The following is a 24,342-nucleotide window of genomic DNA, read 5'->3' as shown; positions in this document are numbered from 1 at the left end:
AGGATGCATAGACATATCTACACCTTTGAAGAAATCTTCTCCACCATTGACCAGACTGTCAGAGATGTCTAGGTTGTCGGAACAAATTTCGATGATGCTGCCTTCTTTAAGGCGCAGTTCACTATCGAGACCTCATGTTGCCTTGGGGTCTCTTGGTATGTTGATTGTCTTGCTACATGTTTGGTGGCGCTTATCGATCGCATTTATGAAATGTGCTTTTGTGTGAAGAATATTGAAAACCTCGTTGTTGTGTTTATCTTTTGCAACATTTGTGTGGAATAGATGTGGTGTGAACTCCTTCTTTGGAGGGTTTCGAAAGTATTTTCTGTTCAAGTGTTTGATGTCATTTGTTGTTTGTGCACCAACTCGGATCCTATTAAGCTACTCGTATTGATGTAGCAGAACTCCCTTGCACTGCTAGTAAGAGGCATTGACAGGGTCAAATAAATAGCTTGTTGTGCGCTAATATGCTTAGTATAATAACATTACCCACTTTTATGATGCATTCATTCATAGGAGCACGTTATTCCAAGCATTGCTCGAATGCATTCTTGACTGCTTCATTGGTTGCCTTAACAACTTTGGTGATGTACGAGGTGCAATATGCTGCAGCGCCAAGGGGATTCAAAACAAATTGTATATCGATGTTTGCACCCTAAAGACTAGATATAGTTGGATTGTAGTGGTTTGTGTAAATGTCCTTCGGTTGCCTTTTAAAAAATATTGTTGGTTGCACTATGCTGGTTCTCAAAGCGCCAATGTACTCTTCCTCGGTTAGTGACAATACTTGTAAGAATGTCTCAAAGTCGGTCGTTTGCAAGTTTTCTCCCTCTAAGGCTATTGAGATCCTTTTGTAGTTTTCTTTTTGTAAGGTTGTTCTTTCATGTTCAGCACATGGAAATAGTAGCTGTGTGATTCACATTGGGGGATTCGAGAAGTGAAATCGGCATGTTTTGATATTTTTCTTGCACGTGTTCCTATGTTTGTGCTATTGGATGTGTTGTGGTTGGCAGTTGAAGCTAGAAATGTTAGTTGTGCTGTATTTGTCGACAAAGTGCACTATCTCCTCCAACGTAGCTTCCCCAAAAATTAGACCATTATGTATCCACAATAGGCCATGGTCATGTTGACTTCCTCTATTTTGGAACTCTGTGAGACGAAGTAGAAATCTACTACCTTCCCTAGTATTGTGGGGTCTTGTTTTAGCAAACGCTTCATCGCTTGAAATTTGTGAACATAATATCTTGTGGCTGTTACAGGGTCCAAACGCACAAGATCTCTGACACTTTTAACATTGTTTGATGTAGAGGTTCTTCCTGTTTTTGTGTCAAGTTTATGAAGACATGAGATCATGGGCTCCTAAGTTTTTTCAGAAGCAGAGAACGTAACAAAAAAGGTGGGAGGGCCTAGTTGTCGCAACATCACGAAAAGGTTGCTTTTTAGTTTATGTTTGTAGCATGCATGCAAAATCACCATAGCCAATGTTGGATTGAAGCAACCTCTCAATGTTGCTATCATGGGCCATGTGCTTCGCAAGAATTGTTTTCCCTTGAATCTTTCCTTTTCGCATTCGGACCCAAGTGGAAGATAAAATTTGTGCAACAAGGATTTTCATTGTTTTGAAGAAGAGGTTCTCTATCAAGAGTGCGAAGCGACAATCTTTGTTTATTAATTCCCATTGGGATATTTCTTGATATGCTGTGCGCTCTGGAATTGCATATTTTCTAGGATGTCCAAAGAAAATTAAAGGGAAAGCAAGCTCTTCACAGTGCTTGTCCTTGAAAATACTCAACGGGCTAAATCCTTCGATGGTGCTACTGATATTGTCTTGTCCTCGAAGTTGACAACTTGCTGCGATGTATAGATGCCATGCACTAGCGTATCTATAGCAAGGTCATCATCCTCTTGTGAAGGAGTGGCTATCTCTTCATTGTCATCTACACTTGCCATGTGTTGCAATGCATGGATGTGTTCAGCCCAAGTGTGATTGAGGCTAATGTTGTTTTGCTGATACAACAGGGTTTGCAAGAGTTCATGGAGAGTTTTCACTATTGCTATGGGGCACACAAGACCGCTCAAGCAGTTGTGTGTGTATGCCAATTTGCACTTCAAAGCCACTAGTATTGTGGTGCTATCGCTTTAAAAATGAGGAAGGACATGCTATGCTTTGTCGACGTCAGCAAAAACATTGACAACCAATCCCTTTAGATCATATTGTCCATCAAATATGAGTTCACGTATTTGTGCAAAAATGAGTCGTGCCTCCAAACTATTTAATTGGCTTGTGCAATGGGTTGATGGAGACAAGGGCATGTTTGGATGGCAAAATCTAGGCACTAAGCCTTTGCGTATTTGGCCATTGCACAAAGAGCAGATCAACTCTTCCAAGTCTTGTGTTCTTCTTCCAATTATTGAGTGCAACAATAAGAAATTATGAACTTGCGAAGATAAGCCAATGAGTTTGGATCTAAAGCACAACACATTGCAACTAACGCAAACAAAAGATGGTGTGTCGATAGTACTCTTGAAATATCGTGCGGTTGAGCGGTTTAGACCTCTGTGGTTTGTTCTAGTTTTCTAACTTTTTTACCTCTCAAACATTGTTTTTTCGCTTTTGGCTCTGAGGCACAGTTGTCAAACCCTCTGGATAAGTATTTTTGAATGCAATAAAATTTCCTTGAAATGGCTTCAGAGCAATGAGTTTTGTTAGGATGCAAGGCTGTGTAGCTACATGCAATTTGCTTTGCAGTTTCAGCTGGTTTGTCTGTAATAAGCCTACAGAGACTTGCCTCTTCTTTGAGTGTCCATACCATATAATGCCTTTTGCGTTCTTTGCAAAAGAGAGGTAAGATCTCAATAGGGGACTTGAGTTCGTCTATTAAAATAGCATACTGCTCGTTGCTGGTAGGTATCAAGATCTTGAAAACTTGTTTCACACCGGACTCGCCAAAGGAAAGGACTTGGAATGTAGTTTGCAACACTTTGTTCAAACCAACCAAACAATCATAGAGCAAAGCGCGAGAGGTTGATATTGTTGATATAATGTCTCTTGCGGCTATCTCAATTGTTTTATTGGAACCCTCTCCAACGATATGGCATAAAAGTTCAAGGCAAGGAGATTCCAACGTTTCTACTGAAAGAAAAGAAAGTGTAGCAACATGTCAAAAAAGTTGTGCCATGAGATTGTTGGGAAAAAGTCATGCAAACAATTCAACAAATCTGTGTTGTTGGCATACTTTAGTCAAAATGAAGCTTGTTTGGCTTGGTCAAAATCACCTAGGTTTACAATAGTTGACATCTCTAAAAAACTATTCATTTTTGTAAATGTTTTAATAAGAAGAACCAATTCTTTTTCTTTGCTCTTTATTTTAAGAAGTGGTAGAAATCAAGACTTCTTTGCACGAAAACAATTTTCGACAAAAACGTACAAAAGTATGTGGAAGTGCAAGATACATTGTTTGTATACACATGTGTTGCAAGGAGAGCCTAGTTCCATGCTAATTCTAAAAAATCCATGGAATAATCGAGACATTTTTTGAATTCAAAGAAACATCAACACATACAACAACATTCATGTTGTGGAATCATAAGATATAAGGTAACATGCACGATTGCTTATGAAACTACCAGCAGTGGGTCGAAGGCTGGAAAGCCATGAGCGCATGTGCAACCCATCCTTGTTGTACAAGTCAAGGAAAGGTGACTCAAATACTAGCAAAGCATCCACCGGGGACCCTCGTACTTGGACAGAAACGTGCAAGCCATCGGCCAAAAATATGTGACCTTTCAAAAGTGGAACCTTTGTGGGCATGATGAGGAGCCTTGCAACTATAGAAAAATGGCCCAAATGGATCACAACTAACACGTGCCCCATCGCAAATACTGCACACATACTGCACAAGTTGAGCATTCAAATTGGTGAAGCGCAATACGCTTGTAGATGGCACAAAAGAACACTATATGTTAATGGCCAAACACATCAGAAATCACAAGGAAAGTCCCACAAAAGAATACCTTTTGACCATAGCCGAGCTTAGAGACTTGAGTTATAAATGCTTCTTGGAGCTCATCACGCCGATCTCCCTCGGGCAAATCAGCAAGGATGGTGAGGTCATAAAAGCCCATGGTATTTTTGGCAATCATGTACGAACAATTTTTCATTGTGTACATCACAATGCCTTCATCGTTGTACTCCTGAAGCAAACGGGTGAGTATATTCTTTCTTTCTGACACAAATGAAAGCTGCACGAAATAAACCAATGGGATTTAGTTGTGGGGGATAGTTTTGATGTCTTCTCAAGAAACATATGGTAAGACACTCACAATGACACGTTCCTCATTTTGGGGCCCATCGGCTTTGACTATTTGATTAGATCCTCCATCGGCGTCCACTTTGATGATGACAAAGCTTATTGCTCCAACAATGGTGGAGATGGTCCCTTTCCTGTTTGCAAACAATTCTATGGTTGAAGGCACAAAGATACATACAGATTTCTTCGATACTAGCCGGAGGGAACCCTCAAATGGTTCACCCCTCAAAATAGATGTAGTTGCATCAACATGCAAAGAGAATTGGCAGTTCCCACCCTTGCCATGGCCATGCTTGCGTGGTATTGCACCTTCAATACGATAGAATGAATTCGGCAACAAACTCTCCTTGTATTGATCAAGAAAGCTATGAGGGACTACTAGTGTCATGGTTTGGCAATTGCTCGAATCAATGAGATCAACTAAAAGTCTTGTGGCATAGCTTGGATTTTTTGCTTTGTAAGTGCCATATTTCACTAGGGCTTTTCCTTCAAAAGCAAACGATATGGGATCACATCACTTATGAGATCTATGTCAACAAGAGGCAAGTCATTCCCCCCTCCAACAAATCTTTCATGAGCAGGTACTAAGGCATGCTGTTCGTAGGGAAGTGCTAAATTGTTTATGAAGTTTTCTTCTTGCTCTTTTTTTGGGGTGCATTGTTCATGAGTTGGGCCTTGCTTATGTGTGGATGCCTTGCTTGCTGCATGAAACAATACAATGACCGTAAATTTCGGCACAAATTTGTTAAATGAAAATGTTTCCCTAATTCAAAAGTTTATCATTTATCATATATTAAGAGAAACTAATGATTCTTATGAATAATAGTTGCTCACAATATTTAAAAAAATTAATAAAGATAGTTTTCCCCAAGATTTTACTTCAACTAAAACTATAATGTGAGGTGCATCACCGTATTGCATACTAGTATATTGCCTTAAAAATGGTGCGAGATAACTCCATACTTGTCTAAAGAAACAACAAATTGCTAGAAGATGTATAAATTGTGTCAAACACAAACAATGTATTTGCCTTTCTGCTAATCTGGACAAAACAAAGTTCCTTGCAATGAAGAACAAACCGAATCCACATCCAAAGTCTAGTTGCATGCTAAAACTGTATGGCTAATCAGAAAAGGTAGACGAATATTGTTTGCGCTTGCTATCTTTGCAGAAGCAACAACGTCTTCATTATTTCGGGAAATAAGAACTACTTTGCGCACAGTAGGAGACCGAAACCCCAAACTAGATTTCAAATGCAATAGGACATTCATTGCCTAATCATCAAAGACTATCGTGTATTCTCTGCACAAGCTATATGTGCAGGACAGTGCAGCAGTTGGTCGAAAGCTTCTGTTGCAATAGAAGAAGCCTGCAATCAACGAAGTAGTCAAATAACGGACGCTCCACGGCTGAAGCACGAATTGCAAGGTAAAATTACAAACCTTCGGCGTATGCCTGTTGTGCAGAGCAGCCTGAAATGACTTGCGCAAGTCCCGCTTCGCAGACTTATAATTGATCGCCGAGCTCGAGAAGACTCGATTGTTTAGGTGGATCGCCACCAGCAGAGGTAAGCAATAGAGGTGCACTCATAGCTGGAGACACCGTTTGCTCCACTTTCAGACGACTAGAGTACGAAGCTGATTGAGTTGCATGACACAATAACACCGTTGGTTAAGTACTACGAATGGACGATCTAGGCTTGCTATTGCTATTCGCAGGAAGAACAAACTTAAATGATATACATGAAAAAAGAATTCGCAACGATGGACCAAAGACCCTCAGGGAATTCCGCACTGACCGAGAAGAAGAGCGCCTGTGGTACGCACTATACCAGAGAGCGCCATACCTTTTGTTTCATGCACAGTAGAAGATGCGTCATCTGTTGTTTCGTCCATCTCTTTCCAAGCGATACGTTTCAACAAATTTGTATACAAATAACCACAAGTTTCGTTTATAAAAAACAATGAATAGAGAAACGAAATAACCGGAAAAGAAGTTGAATAGAATTAAATTTATGAACCGCGTTGGGAAGTATTGTCAGTTTCCATCGATATTGGTGAACCTTCACGTTTGAGAGCATGTTTAGGAGCGCTTTCACGTCGAGCCATAGCCACCACAACAGTGCTCACACAAAACATTATTTTCAACCAGACAAAATAAGGGTAGCTCTCTAGAGTAGCCGGTATTTGAAAATTTCAATCGGTAAATAAAGACGTAAATACTTTCCAACCGGCCATATAAAGAAATTTACTCACATGAGACCTTATAAAAAGGCATATATTTTTTGAAAACCTTTAAAAAAGGAGTAAATACTTTATAACCGGCCATATAAAGGAATTCAATCATGTGAAACCTTATAAAAAGACATTTATTTTCTCTAAACCTCAAAAGAAGTGATAAATACTTTCCAATAGGCCATAGAGAGGTATTCACTCACACAAAATCCTTTTAAAAAGACATTTACTTATACAAAACTAGAAAGAAACCGAGACACCATTTCTAGCCAAATCTTAAAGGTCTTGAAAGCAAAAGCAATATAAAATTAATCATAAATATAGACAAGCTAGCTGAACACATTGCATAAATATATTGGATATCCAAAATGTTACAACTCCTCTCTTACAAAGTTGCAACCCAAAATTGAAACTTTGTGCTAGATACGATTTATATAACCCACTCTCACATATTAAGAGTGAATGAAGTTATAAAATATATGTTCAATGTAAGCTATATATAAGATTAAGATCCTTATACATTGCGACCTATAAAACTATAAACGATATGTACAATGTCAGCTATGTTGAAGATGAAATCCTTATGGTGTGGCAAGCATAATCAAGAAAGCAGACACCATAACTCTAATCACCATTACCTACCAAGACAACCAAGTAAACTTTTTAGCAAGCTTTGATAACAAGAGATAGCAAGGTATCTTTCTCTCATAATGGTCTACACAATGGTCACCTGGTAGTAGATCTTAGCCACACATTCAAACAATCCATTTCTTAGCTCAAGATCATCCTTAGCTGGATGCTTGAATAAGCGCAAACCTGTATATTCACATAAAATCCCATGTAATGTACTTCAGCATATTGAAAAAACAGATTTACACTACTAATCTAAATAGAAAACACTTACCATAGATGGATCCTCTTTCAATTATTGATCTCAAAATAGCAACCATATTGATATCAAAACAGCAGCAACTATATATATGTGATCCCTTATTGCACCTTATCCATTTGATTGTAGAATCCTCTTTCAATTATTGATCTCAAAATAGCAACCATATTAATATCAAAACAGCAGCAGAAACTGTATATGTGTGATCCCTTACTACACCTTAACCATTTGATTATAGAATCCTCTTTCAAATATTGATCTCAAAACAACAACCATATTGATATCAAAACAGCATCAACTGTATATGTGTGATCCCTTACTACACCTTAACCATTTGATTGTAGAATCCTCTTTCAATTATTGATCTCAAAACATATCAAAACCGCAGCAACTGTATATGTGTGATCCCTTACTACACCTTAACCATTTGATTGTAGACAAATATCATCATAGATAATGCCACAAAAAAGGTGCACAACCCACAAAACAACCTACATGTAAAATCATAGAGACACGATCATACTAGCTTACTTATAAGGACAACTAAGACATCATAATCAAGGCAATGATAGCTACCATTACTTGCCAAGACAACCAAGCAAACTACTAAAAAGCTTTAACAATATGAGATGACAAAGGAAGCTTTACCTCATATGGTGTATACAACGGTTACTCGGTAGTAGATCTTAGTCCCATATCTTACCCACATGATCACGATCCTGAGATATGCAGAGTTGTAACATCAAGTAAAAGCTGAATGGTTGATTTGATCATAAGACACTTGTCAAGCAAGATATCCACACATTCAAACACTCCATTTCTAAGCTCAAGATCATCATCAATTGCATGCTTGAATAAGACCAAACCTGTATATTCACAAAAAATCCCATGCAATCTAATTTCAGCATGTATAAAAACAGATTTACACTTCTAACCTAATAGAAAAAACTTACCATAGATGGACCCTCTTCAAAATATTGATCTCAAAACAACAATTGTATATATGGGATCCTTACTGCACCTTAATCGTTTCATTGTAGATAGAAATCATCATAGATAATCCACAAAAAAGCATGCACAAAAAATATATCCCGAAAAACAACCTGCAAATAAAAGCATAGAGAAATGATTTTACTTAATAGGATAGCTAAGAGAATGAATATTGATTTCAAGACAAAATCTACCTAATGATTGAAACTTTAAAAAATACCTTCAACCTCTTTGAATCCCGCTGACCCTACATTCAAAGAAAGAAATTAAAGTCAACTAAACACATATACAATCACACTAAAATTATATATATATGATAAACAAATCAAAAGCATACCTTGTGCTTTCACCATAGATATGCCTACTAGTTTTGGTACCTCTCTTCCATAATTCAATGGCAACACCAAAATCATAGTCTTCAAGAGGTGGCCCTTCGATATACACATGCATAAGCGCATCCATGCTCCTTGATTTTAGAGAGTTTCGAAGCTTGTCCTTGATTATATTTTGTATGCTGAAACCTCTTTCACATATTGCTGTACTTGCACATTGTAGCATAGAGACATGTGCTAAACAAAGTAGCATGGGATACTTGGCAGCCGTGGTTGGGTTTCTAGCAATAGAGACCCATGTAACCCTCAAACTCCTTCTTTCCCATTCAAATGCAGCTTGTGCCTTGACATATTGATACTCCCACTTGGCATGCATCTTGTCAATAAGAGGTCCGATGCTCTCTCCATTTTCAAGATCCTTGGACTCACCATAGTAGGATGCAAGTGTCTCAATTTCGGAAAACCCATAATTCTTCAAATGGTTTCCCTTTGGAAAGGTACAAGGTGATAATGCCTTGAAGCATCCAACAAGGTTGTTATCTGAAACCTTTCACATAGATTCTGAATTATCACGTTAGAGAACTCCTTTTGAAATTCAAGGGCTGACTCCATATCCATGCCATCAAGATTTCTGCGAATCAAGACTGATCTATATGTATTGCCACGAAGAGATGCTCTAAGGGCAGCAAGATGTCCCACAATAGGGCCATAATCTGGAATAATGGGATAACCCATGGTGTCACATTGAGATGCATTGATATCCACATCTAGATCCATGAGGAATTGTTCACGAATTAAGTGTATTTCAGTTTGTATAACCCCACTAACTGCTGAAATATCAACAAAGTTACATTGAAATGTTTTGCTCAATATGGCCAACCTTTCAAGCATATCTGTCATGAAGTGAATCTTGTAGATGAACTCAAAATTGCTCACCTTGACAAACAAAGTGGGATTATATGACTTCAAAAATACCAGCAAAGGCTCAAAAGATTCACAAACTTTGTGAATAGCTGATGATCTACTCAGCCATCTGTGAATATGACTCATCTTAAGTTCCACACACCCAAACTCGGTCTTTGAAGACTTCAGTGCTGTAATTTTTAAGGCACTTTTGGAAAAGATTGCTGCTATCTCATTCACAATCTGATCAATTTCTTGGGCTGTTACACATCTCTTAACTGTGTCACATAAGCATAGGCTGGTTCTATGAGCAATACAATGTATTGAAGTCATATAAGGACTGACTCGTTTCTTGCAAGCAGCTAGCCCATTAACATGCCCTATCATAGATGAAGCACCATCTGTACCCAAGCAAACTATGTTGTTGACATCAAGGTGTAGTTGTGACAAGAAGAACATGCAAGAATCATACAAATGGCTTGAATTTCCACCTTGTATTTCCAAGAGGCCTAGAAACACTATAACGGGTTCACAATCCTCTATGAATGAGGCATAGACAATGAGGTGCTGAATATGCCCAATATCCATCGATTCATCCATCATGAGGCTGTAAAATGTAGATACTTTCATCCTTTTCAAGATTTGTGACAAAAGCTCCTCACTAATGCATCTCACAAACTTACTACATGCCTTGTCATTGTGGTACAAATCAGTTGTGATGTATGGGCATTTGCATCGGATTAAAAGCTTCAGTTGTTTCGAATATGAGCTAAAAGAAAGATCCTCTTTGGCAACAAAATATGCTGTTGTAAATAGATTCTCAATGGCTTGATTGGCATCATTCTTGGATCTATTCATCCCATCTTCAATGCACAATTTCTTGAATCCATGTATAGATTTTGCCTCAGAATGTGCCCTAGATTTTGCATGCTCTGTAAGAGCATTGTGCTGGATATTAATGGAACCAGATTTCCCAAACTCACTTTTGGAGCGTATGTCATTCTTGCAATACTTGCAAAAAATCCTACCGACGGACTTGTCAAAATAAGCCCATTCAAATGTTGCTGTACAAGCTTCGTTCCATGCTTGCCTTCAAAGTTGTAACTGCAAATCATTCTCTAGGCCAACTACATTTGGCTCTGTATCTCCTAAGATATCCTCTCCCTCACCTTCATTGGAGGATGCATCTTTTGAAATGTGCCTCTTCTTTGAACGCTTTGGGGGGGGTGGTTGTTGAGTGAACATCGGTGAATGATATAGAGACATTTGCCGTGGAGGCATAGCTATCTATAAACAAATAGAAACTAATCTAAGTAAAGCTTCTCTCTCTCTCTCTCTCACACACACACACACACACACACACACACACACACACACACACACATGATGATTCCAAGCTGTAGAGAACTAAAGCTATTCTATTTGGGTGAACCACCATATTATGGTTGCTGCCATAATGAGAATGTAACAAAGGTGACCCTCGCATTACATCCAGTTATGCGCTAGCCATATTGGCCATGCCATGCAAATAATGCATTCCAAGAAAGTATATCTCAAAGTTCTAACCTTTCTCTTTTCCCCCTCCCTAAAAAAAATTAGGATAATTAAGAGCATAGACAAATGCAAGCCTCTCTCTCTCTCTCTCTCTCTCTCTCTCACACACACACACACACACACACACACACACATGATGATTCCAAGATGTAGAGGACTAAAGCTATTCTATTTGAGTGGACCACCATAATATGGGACACACAAGGTTGCTACCATAATGAGGATGTAACAAAGGTAACCCTCAACCATATTGGGCATGTCATGCAAATAGTGCATTATAAGAAAGTATGTCTCACAGTTTAAATCTTTCTCTTTTCCCCCTCCCTCAAAAAAATCAGGATAATTGAGGGCATAGACGAATGCAAGTTATTATACCTGAACTTTGAAGATGCTTTATTACAATTGTCCAGAGTCTACCCCACTCCAAAGATGACAATCTTAATCCAGGGAGACTGCAACTCAATGTGGATTGCCACACCTGCTTCAGATTAGCGGTTCAGCAAACATTTACAAACATTGATAGCAAGGAACGATTAATGTTCACATCTTGGAAATAGACAATGAAAATAAACCTTGAAACATGTTTCTACAAGATACAACAGCAATTTATTTTGTGAAAGAGGTTTCTACTCTCTCTCTCTCTCTCATGCACACACATGTCACACACACATACACACGAGCATTTTGTGAGGGCTGATACTGTCAAAGGCTACTTGTTGGTGTGCTATTAGTTGCTGATCCTCAATGCTCACCCCTCATAACACAGATTTAAAGTGCTGTTAGAACTCTAATCTATGGATTTTAGATATCCATACAAGGGAACTCTAAAAAATAACCATGGAGGTATCCCTAGTCTACCTCCCACCCATCTCCGCTACTAAGAGCACTAGAAAGTTTTTCCACTCCAACCGGTCAGGCCCCATGCATTAACCCATCCTCCCATCACATCTCGACGATGCAACTGTGGAAGGCTTGCTTGAGCCTAGGAGACGAGATGTGGAAACCTACATAGATCTCGTTGATTGTGCTTGAAAATGGCTAAGTTCTAGGCTTTCTTGAACCTCTTACTATTGATGGAGACAAGATGTGGAACCTAGTTGATTGTGCTTGAAAATGGCTATGCTCTTGAATTCTTTGATATAAGGATGGCCCATGAGGTCACTCTTGGCTTCCCCTTTGATGCCTCTCTCTAGGACAATACTTGATATCCACTAGATCTTCTCATAAACAATATTACCCACATTTCAATCGCTATATTATATTAGAATTTTCCATGGTTCTACTTTCCTTCACTTTTACTTATTTATCCAAATGGTTTGGTGCATGATGTTCACCTCCAAATCATGCAACCCTACTTTTTAACTTCTTTCACTAGAGCCTAGAAGTACAATAATGTAACTTATGCTAGAAAGTATGATAGCACTCTTGAATGAGCCTCTCTCTCTCTCTCTCTCTCTCTCTCTCTCTCTCTCTCTCATCAAGCATTACAAAATGACAACGAAGCATCAAGCCCCATATCCCGAAAGTTACTGAAGGTTAGCTTACAAATTTGCTGGCCAAAACTGCAAATTTGCTGGCCAAAACTACAAGTTTGCCCCGTATCCCCATATCCAGTATGCCAGCCAAAACCGCAAACCTAGCAACATCAACGAGAATCATAAGCTCTAATATACAATCGGTTGCTCCCACGGCAAGATCACCTTTTGACACTATCAATCTGTTGATCGTCTCGTGTCTAGAAGAAGGAGAAAGGCTATTCACATTTTTTATGAAGGGCTTCAAACGAGAACGCTTGGTAGTAGCCACATCGATCATATTACGCTCTGGAGTCTTCCGTGAAACCTCAAAGTTCAACCAAGTTACCAACCTGGGTCCTGGACTATGAAGTTTGGAGTGCGAATCGCGATCGATCATTGGTCCTCTAGCGGTTGGCCATCGATGCCTTTGAACTTCGAACTTTAGGGCAATGGAGAAATTGGAGACTGTAGGCAGAGGCTGTAGGCAGAGGGCACTGAACTCTGAAGTTCACAGTTTGTCCTGACTCCTCAAACCTTGGCCATCACGCTTATACGGAGCTCTCAGCTGGCTGGCCGCTGCTGCTATGCTTGCAGATGCATCAGCAAGCTGCACAATGCACATTGCATGCCACTGTAGCCTGCTTACCAAAACTTCTGCCGTTGCTCCAGTATGCAAAGCAGTCTACCTGTCTGGCCAAATATCGTGAATCGCGATTTGAATTTTGCCCTTGGCCCCCTGCGCAGTGCATAGTCAAGACTCAGAATCTGGAATCCAGATCCAATCTAGGATATACCGAAGTTGGGATGCGGGCATGCCTGGAGGCTAGATCCGATGAAATCCTCTGCTGAGTTGAATCCTGATGAGGCAAGGGAGGAGGAGAAGTAGGAGCAGCGTTGGATCACTGTAGTATGAGGGGGGGGGAGACAGAGTGCATTGTGCGGGCGGGAATGGGGAAGGGATGTCATGATCATCATGGGTGGGTCGTTCAAACTTGGATGGGATGGAAAAGGAGGAGGGGGGTTAGTTGTAAAATTAAAGAGGATCCTGGATCACTCTATGACTCGTCACTCAACCTTAGTTTGAGACAAACATGAGGATTGAAGTTTGAACCATGGCTCTTAGAGTTAATACATGGCTCTACTAATAGTACTACTCTATATATATACATAATTTAATAAAGGCACTTTCTAGACTCACCCTTCACTCCTCATCTTTCCCTCCATGCTGACCCCGATGGCTTATTCCCTTTTTGCAACCTACTCCTCTGTCTTCTAGGCAGTGACTTTAGATCCCTTCTCAGAGGCGCTGGTACCAAAGCTGGTGAGAAAACCCTGTAATTAAAGTCTATTTTCATGTGTGCCTTTAAAATAAAGTTTCGACCTTCATTTGAACCCTTTATTAAAAAAGGCATATCATTTTCCCAATCAGGATTTCTAAATTTCAACCGGTATTTTTACACTAAAAGCCGGGTTTTGTGAGCATTGCACCACAATACTATCAACGTTCCAAGTCGCACAAAAACAGGTTATTTCATACTCCAAAGCATCCGCCATATATAAGGAGCTGCTAACTAAACGCCTCCCCTGCATATAGCTTGTTGCAGTAACTTATTTGTGCAATGAAATCATAAGAGAATAGAGAACAATGATTTCATTCATGGCAAGACAACGCCTCAGCCTTTAGGTCCATATGCTCAAACAAATCATGTAAAGACGAAACGACGCCACATAAACCTTCGTAATACCTTCAAAGACCATAAAGACACGTGGCAAAATATCAACGAACATGCACTTCACATGCAATAAGTACACCCTTCCACCTGCCAAGATTGATGCGACGGAACACACTCAAAAGGGTGCCATGGAAGAATCAATCCACTTGGACCAATATAAAATACTCAAATAATGTATTTAATTAAATCACATTTTTCCTTTCCTATCTCCAACCTCTACTAAGGCCTTCCTATTATCCATACTACCATCATCATCATCATGCATGCATGCAAATATACATACAATGGCGCTCTATGTTGTGTGTGCAGGGATATGTATATCCGGCTCTGGCTGGCTGGGCTTTGACCTGTTTGAAGTTGTAGCGCGCACATATATATATATATATATCGATATACATGAGATATATCTGAGCTGCTAGCTTGTATCCGACGACAACAACAACCACACCACAACAAATTAGTATTGTCAGCAGGAGTGAGCCTTCATTGAATGCTGCAAGCTCACAACTCTTCAATGCCACCACCTACACGCCACTCACCACCCACCGGCTGTGAGTGCGTCTTTAAGATTGTAAACGACAGTCTCCTGGCTAGCTTCGATCTCGAAACTATGGTGTCGAAGAAGTCGTCCTCTGTCCTAGTTGTACAGGACTGTATCAAAGCGAGATGTAACTAACGGGAGAGCTCGGGTGACGGAGTATGTCCTCCCTGATTTCGTCTCGCAGCTTTAGGCTCTGTCTATCAGCACCTGCTCGACACGGGCCTCATCTTGTTTATTACATCCACTCTTTCGTTGAACCATTTCTTCGGATATGTTATCCTAGCGGACGATCATCGTTCTTGAGCTTTCTAGCTCACGAGAAGTGGTGGTTCCTGCCCAACGCTCCCATCCCTTCAAGGAAGAACCAGTGAGCCAGACGTTATCGCCTTCTTGCTCCATCCGCACCGATTTTTGCCGCTGAGAGCTGGCTTCGCCTTCCGAACCAGCCGCTCCGACTGCTACAGTCGAGCCGGCTCTCACGCGCAGGCGTTCCTTGTCGGCTAGAAGCATGGCAGCTCCATCGTTTAACGAATTCAGCAACCATCAAGCGCTCGAAATCGAAGCGGGGAAGGGCAATATGTTGGGAGGATTGAGTCCCCTGAGCCAGACCTTGTGGAAGAACGTTAAGCACGAACCCACTCCCATAGTAGGAGACATGTCGGCGTGGCTTACCTGGAAAGACTTGACGGTAACCGTTTCGAATGCGAAGGGTGAGATGCATCAGGTGCTACAGAACATCACCGGCTATGCGGAACCCGGCTATATGATGGCGATCATGGGTCCTTCTGGGTCCGGCAAATCCACTCTGCTGGATGCACTTGCAGGTCACTAATCTCTCTTTCTTGGTCTCTATATTCTCGTTGCAGCTCGAAGCACTGTTATGTGGCTGAATGCGATGTGTGCAGGACGACTTGCAAAGAACACGGTCTTGAGTGGTGATGTGCTCGTGAATGGACGGCGTAGGAAACTTTCTTATGGATCTGCGGTAAGAGATGCTTAAAGACGAAAGGCTTACTCAAATATGCAGCAGTCGTGATTTGGTCCGCCAGCGTTTGTGGACGACGTCAAGGTGATGACCTTATGATTCGTGCTCTCTGGGTCGCGGACAGGCTTATGTTACTCAAGAGGATACGCTCATTGGCACGCTGTCTGTGCGAGAAACTATTCACTACTCGGCACACCTGCGTTTACCCGACAGTATGCCCCGCGCTGAGAAGGATACCATCGTGGAGAGCACCATACTGGAGATGGGTCTGCAGGACTGCGCGGATACTCCAGTGGGGAATTGGCATTTGAGAGGGCTGAGTGGGGGCGAGAAGCGGCGTGTCAGCATTGCGATTGAAATCTTGATGAGGCCACGTCTGCTGTTTCTCGACGAGCCCACGAGCGGTTTGGACAGGTTTGTGTCATCCGAAGGCGTCTAGACCTTCTCTTATCCAAACCATTGGTCGATGACACCAATCGATTGGTCTTCATGCAGCGCTGCAGCTTTCTTTGTGACGCAAACATTGAAGAGCTTGGCGCGGGATGGACGTACCGTCATCTTCTCTATCCATCAACCCAGCAGCGAGGTTTTTGCTCTCTTTGACAACCTCTTCCTGCTTTCGGGAGGCAAAACCATCTACTTTGGAGAGGCGCTCCGCGCTCACGAGGTTACACCGATTCCTTATCAATGTGATTTTAGCAAGAACTATTCCGCTCAACAGTGAGGGCATTCCTATTGGAGCATTGAATTACGTCTGGTAGCCTCACCTCGTCGTTGTTTACCGTGCTGCTAATTTTTTTTTTCAGTTCTTTGCTCAAGCGGGTTTTCCTTGCCCCCCAAGGCGTAATCCGTCGGACCATTTTCTACGCTGCGTCAATTCTGACTTCGACCGAGTCAAGCAGACTCTCAAGGGTTCCTTCAGGCACAGGGTAAGTTTTGGAGCTTTCAGCACAAACGAATTCTCTTCACCTTGCAATGGGGATGCACGAGCTGGAGGTGTTTTCTTGGGCGTTCTCAAAGCTGAGATTGGAGTGTCGTAGAGTTTTTACCGCTTCATACGATGATGTTTCCTCTTTAAGAGGGAGTGTCGTTTCGTGATCGCTGCGTAGAATCATAATTCTCAGCATTTTACAGTGGAAAATGTAATAGAGAACCATGTTTACATGTTGTATGCGCCTTAAGACTGTAGAAGTGATGGAGTTTGTAGGATGTAATCAGCCATTCTTTTTAAAGCTTTTTGAGACACAGGCTTCTTTAACGCTTCTGATATGTACAATTGAAGGAGAGTGCGACTACAGACGCCCTGGAAAAGTTCACCACCTATGAGGTCATTGAGATACTCATAAATGCATATCATACTTCTGAACATGCAATGGCAACCGCTGCCAGGGTTTATGAGATTTCCCAAGTTGTAAGTCTGCTAAATCTCAGGATACTCAGGTTCTGTGATGCTGAGTGATTAATCGGTCATGTACATAGTCTTACACTCTTTCTAAAAGATGTAAATGACGTAATGCCACTTTTTGTTGTGCAGAAAGGCACTATCCTAGATTCTAGGGGCAGTCAGGCCAGTTTCTGGATGCAGTCAAAGACATTGACGAAGAGATCGTTTGTCAACATGTCCAGAGATATCGGTTACTATTGGCTTCGCCTTGTCATATATATATTTGTCGCCATATGTGTGGGATCCCTTTATTTCAAAGTTGGGACTAGCTACAATGCTATTTTGGTAAGCACCTATTTTTAAAAATTAATATTATCTTACGAGCTTAGGTTCAAGGATGAGCAAAATCATCCCACCAGCAGTATGTATTTTAAAGTTTAGACGTCGTTCCTCTGTTTTTTAAAATTTGCAAAGACGTCCCACCAGCAGCAAAACGTTTAGGTTCTTTCTAGTTACATGAAACATAACCATCATGATTCCAATGGCCTAAGCTATGCTCCAAATAATTTTGCAGGCACGGGGCTCATGTGCCTCGTATGTCTCTGGTTTTGTGACTTTCATGTCCATTGGAGGATTCCCGTCTTTTGTGGAAGATATGAAGGTAATTTGATGTTCTTTTTTGTTGGTATTGTATATTTGAATCCTTACTCCTAGACTTAAAACTTTATTTAGAGCTATTTTTGCAGAAATGAGTAGGAAATGTCACCTGGCACTCGTATCAAGCATTGTAAAACTTAATGTCTCTAGGTTTACAAAAGGTTACTGTGAAAGGATGATGATTGCATTTGATTATAAAACACTAGTCTTTTTTATGAAAGTTTACAAAAAAAAGATATTGTCTTCACAATAAATTCTAGCTTGAATGAAGAAAATGCGGACTAATAAAAGATTAGCCTTCTTTTTCAGTGCTAGCCTATTTCAAACTAAGTCTGCTCCAGGGTGCTGATTAAAACTCAGTATGAAGACCTTTGTATTAATGGATTTTAAAGTTTGTGTGGACGATTGAAACTCAGTATGAAGACCTTTGTATTAATGGATTTTAAAGTTTGTGTGGACTTGCATGAGAGCATATGCTTATACATAGTCTACTCCCATCATTGGGTGCTCATGATGTTAGTGGGGATGTCATAGCCGCTAGTCCTTACTATGTGATAGAGTTTGGGTTTTCAACATTGTGACTGTGATGAGATTGAAACTCCTCTATTTGTTGTGTTTTGATATCCCCACTCTTGAAAGAAAATTACTTATCTTTTTAGAGAATATCTTTTTAGAGAATATGTGGATCTTCAATAGGGTAGGAAGGATGGATGTGCATGTGAGCATATGTTTATCCTATGGTCTACCCCATCATTGGGGTGACGATGGTAGTGGGAATGTCATAGGAGTTAGTCGAGGGTATTAATGATAGAATTTTGATTGTCAAAACACGAGAAACAGGGCAATTTCAATCTCATCATAGTTATGAGGTTGATATCCTCGCACGTGCAAGAAATTCATTTCTCTGAGAGATGCGGTTTCTCAATAAGGATGGATGTGTATGCGAGCATATGTCTACACTATGGCCAACCCCCATCATATGTATGTTGATGATGTCAGTGGGTTGTCATAGGAGCTAGTCCTTGCTAGCAGCTACGTGCAATAGAGATTTGGGTTTCAACCTCATGATTGTGATGAGGTTTAAATTACACTGCCCGTTGTGTTTTGATATCCCTGCACTTGCAAGAAACTCACTTCTCTTTTGAGAGAAGATGTGGATTAGCAAGGAAGAACCTAAGCTTGAAAAGGAAGAGAGCCTAGGCGTTTACTGAAGCAATTTCTTCACAAGAACTACCATTGTTTTGTTAAGCAGGGCAACTCCTATCTTATCATCCCAAGGAGTTCTTTATGCAAGTTGGTTTGCTTCTTTGAAGGAGTGTAGTGGGCAAATTCAAAATGACCCATAATTTTGTCCTAAGAAGCTCCTTCGTAGGTCTTGGAGCTAGTGTAGTAAATATGGTCTGTTGGATAAGTTGTTCATGTCTCAACCTAGTAAGTCCTAATAGATATTGTTTTGAGAATCTCTTAGCATATTGACATCCACAAGCAAAGGATGGTGTCGTTGATTGTTTATATATGAGCAAGATTTTTAGCGGACTATAAGTGATCATTAGTATTTATTGCCACGTGGGCTTTGTTCTAGAGGTGAAAATCAGTATTATTGGAGAAAATAATTGGTAGCTAAGCATAATTTGATTATAGAAGAAGATCACACAAGTCATGTCCATGCATATTGTTGTTTATCAAGCTCCTTGTTTGTCATGGACTGCTAACATTTGTTTTTGGCTTTGAAACCCCTTTTTTTTGGGGTTTTATTAATCTGGAATCAATTTGGAGGAAGTTTGGATAAGTAAGGACTAGTTGGAATTCTGCTCATATGAATTCAAGATGCACCATATGGTAGTACAAGGAGACACAAGACCCACTATCATTTTAGATTTCTCATTTAGAGCATAGCCCCGTGACTAGTATAGGTCTATTTGTAACATAGCCTTAGTAGGAGGCTCAAGAAGACGTAGCCAACCTGATTAAATCATGTCATTGTTGTTGGCCCTTTTAGAGCGATTGAGCATCTTGAGGATAACCATCTTTATCTTATGCATGTGAATCTTCTTTGAACTTTAATATGGTCTATTCTTAGACACGAGTGAGGCTCACAGAATAGCCTAAGAAGATGATCTACTCCATTTGACGAAGGCATAAGTACAGCACTTCAGTTTAAGGAGCTTCTAGAGAAGCCTATTATGAATTGTAACATAGCCTTAGTAGGAGGCTCAAGAAGACCTAGCCAACCTGATTAAATCATGTCATTGTTGTTGGCCCTTTTAGAGCGATTGAGCATCTTGAGGATAACCATCTTTATTTGAAGCATGTGAATCTTCTTTGAACTTTAATATGGTCTACTCATTTTTCCCTATTCTTAGACATGAGTGAGGCTCACAGAATAGCCTACAAAGATGATCTACTCCATCTGACGAAGGCATAAGTACGGCACTTAAGTTTAAGGGGCTTCTAGAGAAGCCTATTATGAAGACTTTGAAGAAGCCCTTAAGCTAAGAGACGTGCTTTTAATGTTCTATAAATGATGATTAAAGTACATGATGTATGCTGATATCTTGAAAGTGAATAATGGGACTTAATTAATTGAGGACGGCAACAATTATACAAGCAACGGCAAATTGAAAGGGTAATCAAGGGTTCGAAGGCTAGCACCTGTGAATGCTCCAATCAAAATTGTGGGCTTGTCTAGCGGGGATACAAATTTTTTGGTTTGTGATACCTTGTAACTCCTCATGCTCTTGGTTTGTAATCCTTTATAACGCTTCAATCGTAATGTTATTGGACCGTGTGTACATATTTTATGGTGATGAGCTGACAATTTTAAATATTTGAGCATGCGGGTATGTTTTTAAGTTGAGAGCTTAGGTTCCCTCGGTAAAAATCTCCCGCAAATCTTATTTTCTGGTGATTCTTTGGTAATACTGCTCAGAAAACACGGGACTCGTGCTTCCTACTAGGCTACACTGTTGGAACCTGTAGGGGTCCCTAGTATAGTTTGGTTCAATCATTGTTTTGAAATGTCAGAAACAAATCTATTTTGTACACCTAATAAAGTTTTTGTGTATTCTGAGCCTGTAATGTTATTGTGCAGGTTTTTCAGCGGGAGAGGCTCAATGGACATTATGGTGTAATCGCCTTTGTGGTTGCCAACACCTTATCTTCTCTTCCGTTTTTGTTTATGATATCTGTTGCTACAGGGACCATATGCTATTTTATGGCTGGCCTGCACCCTGGCTTTAGTCATTATGCCTTCTTTGTGATTGGCCTGTTTGGCTGTGTGGGAGTGGTAGAGAGTTTGATGATGGCAATTGCAAGTGTTGTCCCTAATTTTCTCATGGGGATTGTTACAGGAGCCGGGATTTTGGTAAGCCATGCTCTCTTTATTTTTCCTTTTTTGAGTGCTACAATGTGGTCTGTAATGGCTAGATTGTTGCTGAGATTATGCCTTGCCAATTTTATGTTCAGGGCATCTTCATGCTGGTTGCTGGATTTTTTCGGCTTCCAAATGATTTGCCAAAGGTTGTCTGGAGATATCCCATGTCCTATATCAGCTATAATTATTGGGCATTGCAGGTATTTAAGGGACATTCTCCCTTTTTCTCCTTCCTTTCTCAATGCGAAAGCAATTTCAGAAGAATTTAGCTGGGGGAATGAAGTGATTTTTCAACTGAGAAATTTGCAACTATATGTCAACCTAGGGAACATAACTTATACTTGTAGCTGGGTATATCGTTTCACTAGTAACACATAATTGATTTTTTTCTTGATAGAGAACTCTAATCTTACTAGTATGTATGAAAATTCATGTTGCCACATCTGTCTACATGGCTTCATCTGAGCTCTCGACTTCGAATTTTTTGTTTGTTTTTTATTAAATTTTATGGGCATTAAACTTGCTTGCTCTGCGTAGGTTTTTAGACTTCAGAAAACAAAATATCTAGATTTGTATAATTGGACATATTCTAGTCTTACGAGGTATATACGATTTTTTATGGGCGTTAAACTTGCTTGCTCTTCTTTTGTTAGAGTCTATTTTTGCAGATACTATTTAATCAGTGATTGTTTTAACTTACTGAATCTTAAATGCACCATCTTGTATAATGCTTGTGCTTCGCTTTATTGGGCCACATGTATGACCTTGCATGGATAGTACCCAAAGATTCAAGATGTTTGTCACTTGTAATATGTTTAATAAGTACTCCCTCAATCTCCTCAACTTGTCTTGTAGCTAAGGGTGAGATGACAAAGGGTCTTAGAGTGCTTTAGCTCAAACCCCCATGAGGTACCCCATGAGGTAAGATGTCACATTTTAATGTAAATGGACTCATTCTACAAAGACATGCATGGCCCGGTCACCTTTTGCAAAGGTGTGTTTTTTCATGAAGGGGCAACTCTTTGGGTGAGGAGTTGGACCCCTTTGCATCCCAAGACGTGCCAAGCACCACCTCTGTTGGAATGTGGGGTCCTTGTGGTGTCAATGTGGCTAAACAGAAATGAAGGCCCCTCTTGTGCCCTCGTGATGTGTGTAAATTAGTCCCACATACAAAGGTGACTTGTGAAGGTCCTTGGATATATAACCGATTGAAAGCCCTCTCATTGTCCTGTCAGCACTTGGGACATGGAGAAGTTATAGCATGGCTAAGACCGAGTCAGACGATACAACCCAGCTGGTGGATACTTTGAGTAGCGCCAATTGGTTGGAAGTGTCCCTTACCCAACCAACTTGGCCTAATAAAATTGTTGAAAGAACTTTAATGAGCCTAGAACTCTCTGACCACATGAAGTAATTGGCTATCGTCTTAGAGCTTTCAAATCTACATTGAGACGGCTTTGTGATTCCGGGTCACATCAATGAAAAGAAAGTACTTACCTGTGGTGGATGTTTGATATCTGATTGACTTAGTAGTTAACAATATTTAAAGTTTTGCAATTCCTCAACATAGATGTACTTTTCTTTCTGTCTCTTGTTCTTGCTACTAAATCTTGTTCAGTCACATTGCCAGCTTTGCTTTTTACAGTTTTGGAAACTTCTGCCGTCTGTTTCTTTTGTATTTAGTTTCCAGAAACAATTATGTTAAATATTCTGAAGTTGGTTGAAATGTTGTCCAAAGATTTTTATTATTTAGATCCATTTTTGTCTGTCTATCCTCCGATTTACAGGGGCAATACAAGAATGACCTCTTGGGAATTCAGTTTGACAACAAAATTCCTGGCTTCCCTCCGCTTTCTGGTGAAATGATTCTTCAGGAGTTTTTCCAAATCGACTTGAGTTGGAACAAATGGTGGGACACTGCCATTCTATTCTCAAATATCTTTGTTTACCGCACAATATTTTTTATTAATATCAAATTGAATGAAAAAGTCATGCCGTATCTTCGAGCATTTTATGCAAAGCATACTCTGCGGTCAACTGCTGGGAATCCTTCTACAAGGAAAACAATCAGGCCTGTTGGAACTTCTCCAGGTTCCAGTACAACTTAAACAAGTGAAACAACATGTTAGCACTTCAAAACTCAGTCTTGAAAGTCAAATTTATGGACTGTTTTGAGAACGCGATGAATGCGCACATCTGGAATGGAGGATCTGTTTTATTTGGTGGCTGTATTCCGGCCCAAAATGTATTTTAACATGGTCTTAAATAAGATACATTTTGATTGGAAATGGATCTTTACATCTAGTCTCTTCCTCCGCACTTCTGTATTCCAGAGAGGCAGTTCCATTACGACAACAATACCCATAATTTGTCAAGAGGTACTGTGGAGGCTCGTTGGGCTATTTCCTCACTTCAATTTAGGTCTTGTTTCATGGAGCTTGATCTACAGAAATAAATACTTATACAACAGATCAGCATTCCTGGTTTGGAACTGACTTTGTACTTGAGATGTTTTTTCGTTTTTATTACAAGCTCTAAAGGGGCTGGAGGCAGAGAGCCTGTGTTTCAAATATGTTCCCTGACTTGTGTAGCTGCAGGGTAGTGTAGATAAATGAACTTCAAAAAATTACATCTTGTGTCCAGCTGAAAGGAAGATCTTTAATGTCCCATTGGCAGTCAATGATTTGGAAGGTATGATAAACTTGAATGGGGAGGACTTGTAAGTATGCAAAGGACTCACAATTTTGTGAAAGTAGGAAAGTTTTATTGAATAAAGGTGTAATGTTAAATATCTTCTGGTTGCTCAATTTAAAAAAAAGTACGTGTGGCAAGATGAATAAAAAACCGTTTTTGGCAGGAATTAATGTTGGTTTTTTGTTACTTCCTTTAATGTAAAGAGATCTTTATTGAAATCCGTAATTGAGTGCTAGACCAAGCTAG

At 40.1% G+C, this 24,342-nt stretch overlaps 1 protein-coding gene across 1 annotated transcript; it reads left to right on the top strand.

Moving 5' to 3' along the window:
- The first annotated feature begins 15,056 nt into the window (after positions 1-15,056).
- On the top strand, positions 15,057-24,063 carry LOC147891451 (ABC transporter G family member 11-like). Its single transcript, XM_087390009.1, has 11 exons — positions 15,057-15,827; positions 15,909-15,988; positions 16,113-16,402; positions 16,484-16,655; positions 16,795-16,917; positions 17,271-17,399; positions 17,523-17,717; positions 17,947-18,033; positions 21,121-21,393; positions 21,495-21,602; positions 23,190-24,063. The coding sequence occupies exons 1-11, from the start codon at positions 15,512-15,514 to the stop codon at positions 23,508-23,510; spliced, it is 2,094 nt and encodes a 697-aa protein (XP_087246135.1). The 5' UTR covers positions 15,057-15,511; the 3' UTR covers positions 23,511-24,063.
- The last annotated feature ends 279 nt before the right edge of the window (positions 24,064-24,342 follow it).

The sequence above is a fragment of the Dipteris shenzhenensis genome, chromosome 18, assembly GCF_047967505.1.
Source record: "Dipteris shenzhenensis isolate YYH24624 ecotype China chromosome 18, Dip_SZ_1.0, whole genome shotgun sequence".
Taxonomy (NCBI): Eukaryota; Viridiplantae; Streptophyta; class Polypodiopsida; order Gleicheniales; family Dipteridaceae; genus Dipteris; species Dipteris shenzhenensis.
Note: the sequence above shows the minus strand (reverse complement) of the source record. Positions and strands in the feature narration are given on the sequence as shown.

Coding starts and splice junctions, on each gene's coding strand:
- LOC147891451 (XM_087390009.1), top strand. CDS start 15,512: ATGGCAGCTCCATCGTTTAACGAATTCAGCAACCATCAAGCGCTCGAA. Junction 15,828..15,908: donor TCTGCTGGATGCACTTGCAG/GTCACTAATCTC, acceptor CGATGTGTGCAG/GACGACTTGCAAAGAACACG. Junction 16,403..16,483: donor CCCACGAGCGGTTTGGACAG/GTTTGTGTCATC, acceptor GTCTTCATGCAG/CGCTGCAGCTTTCTTTGTGA.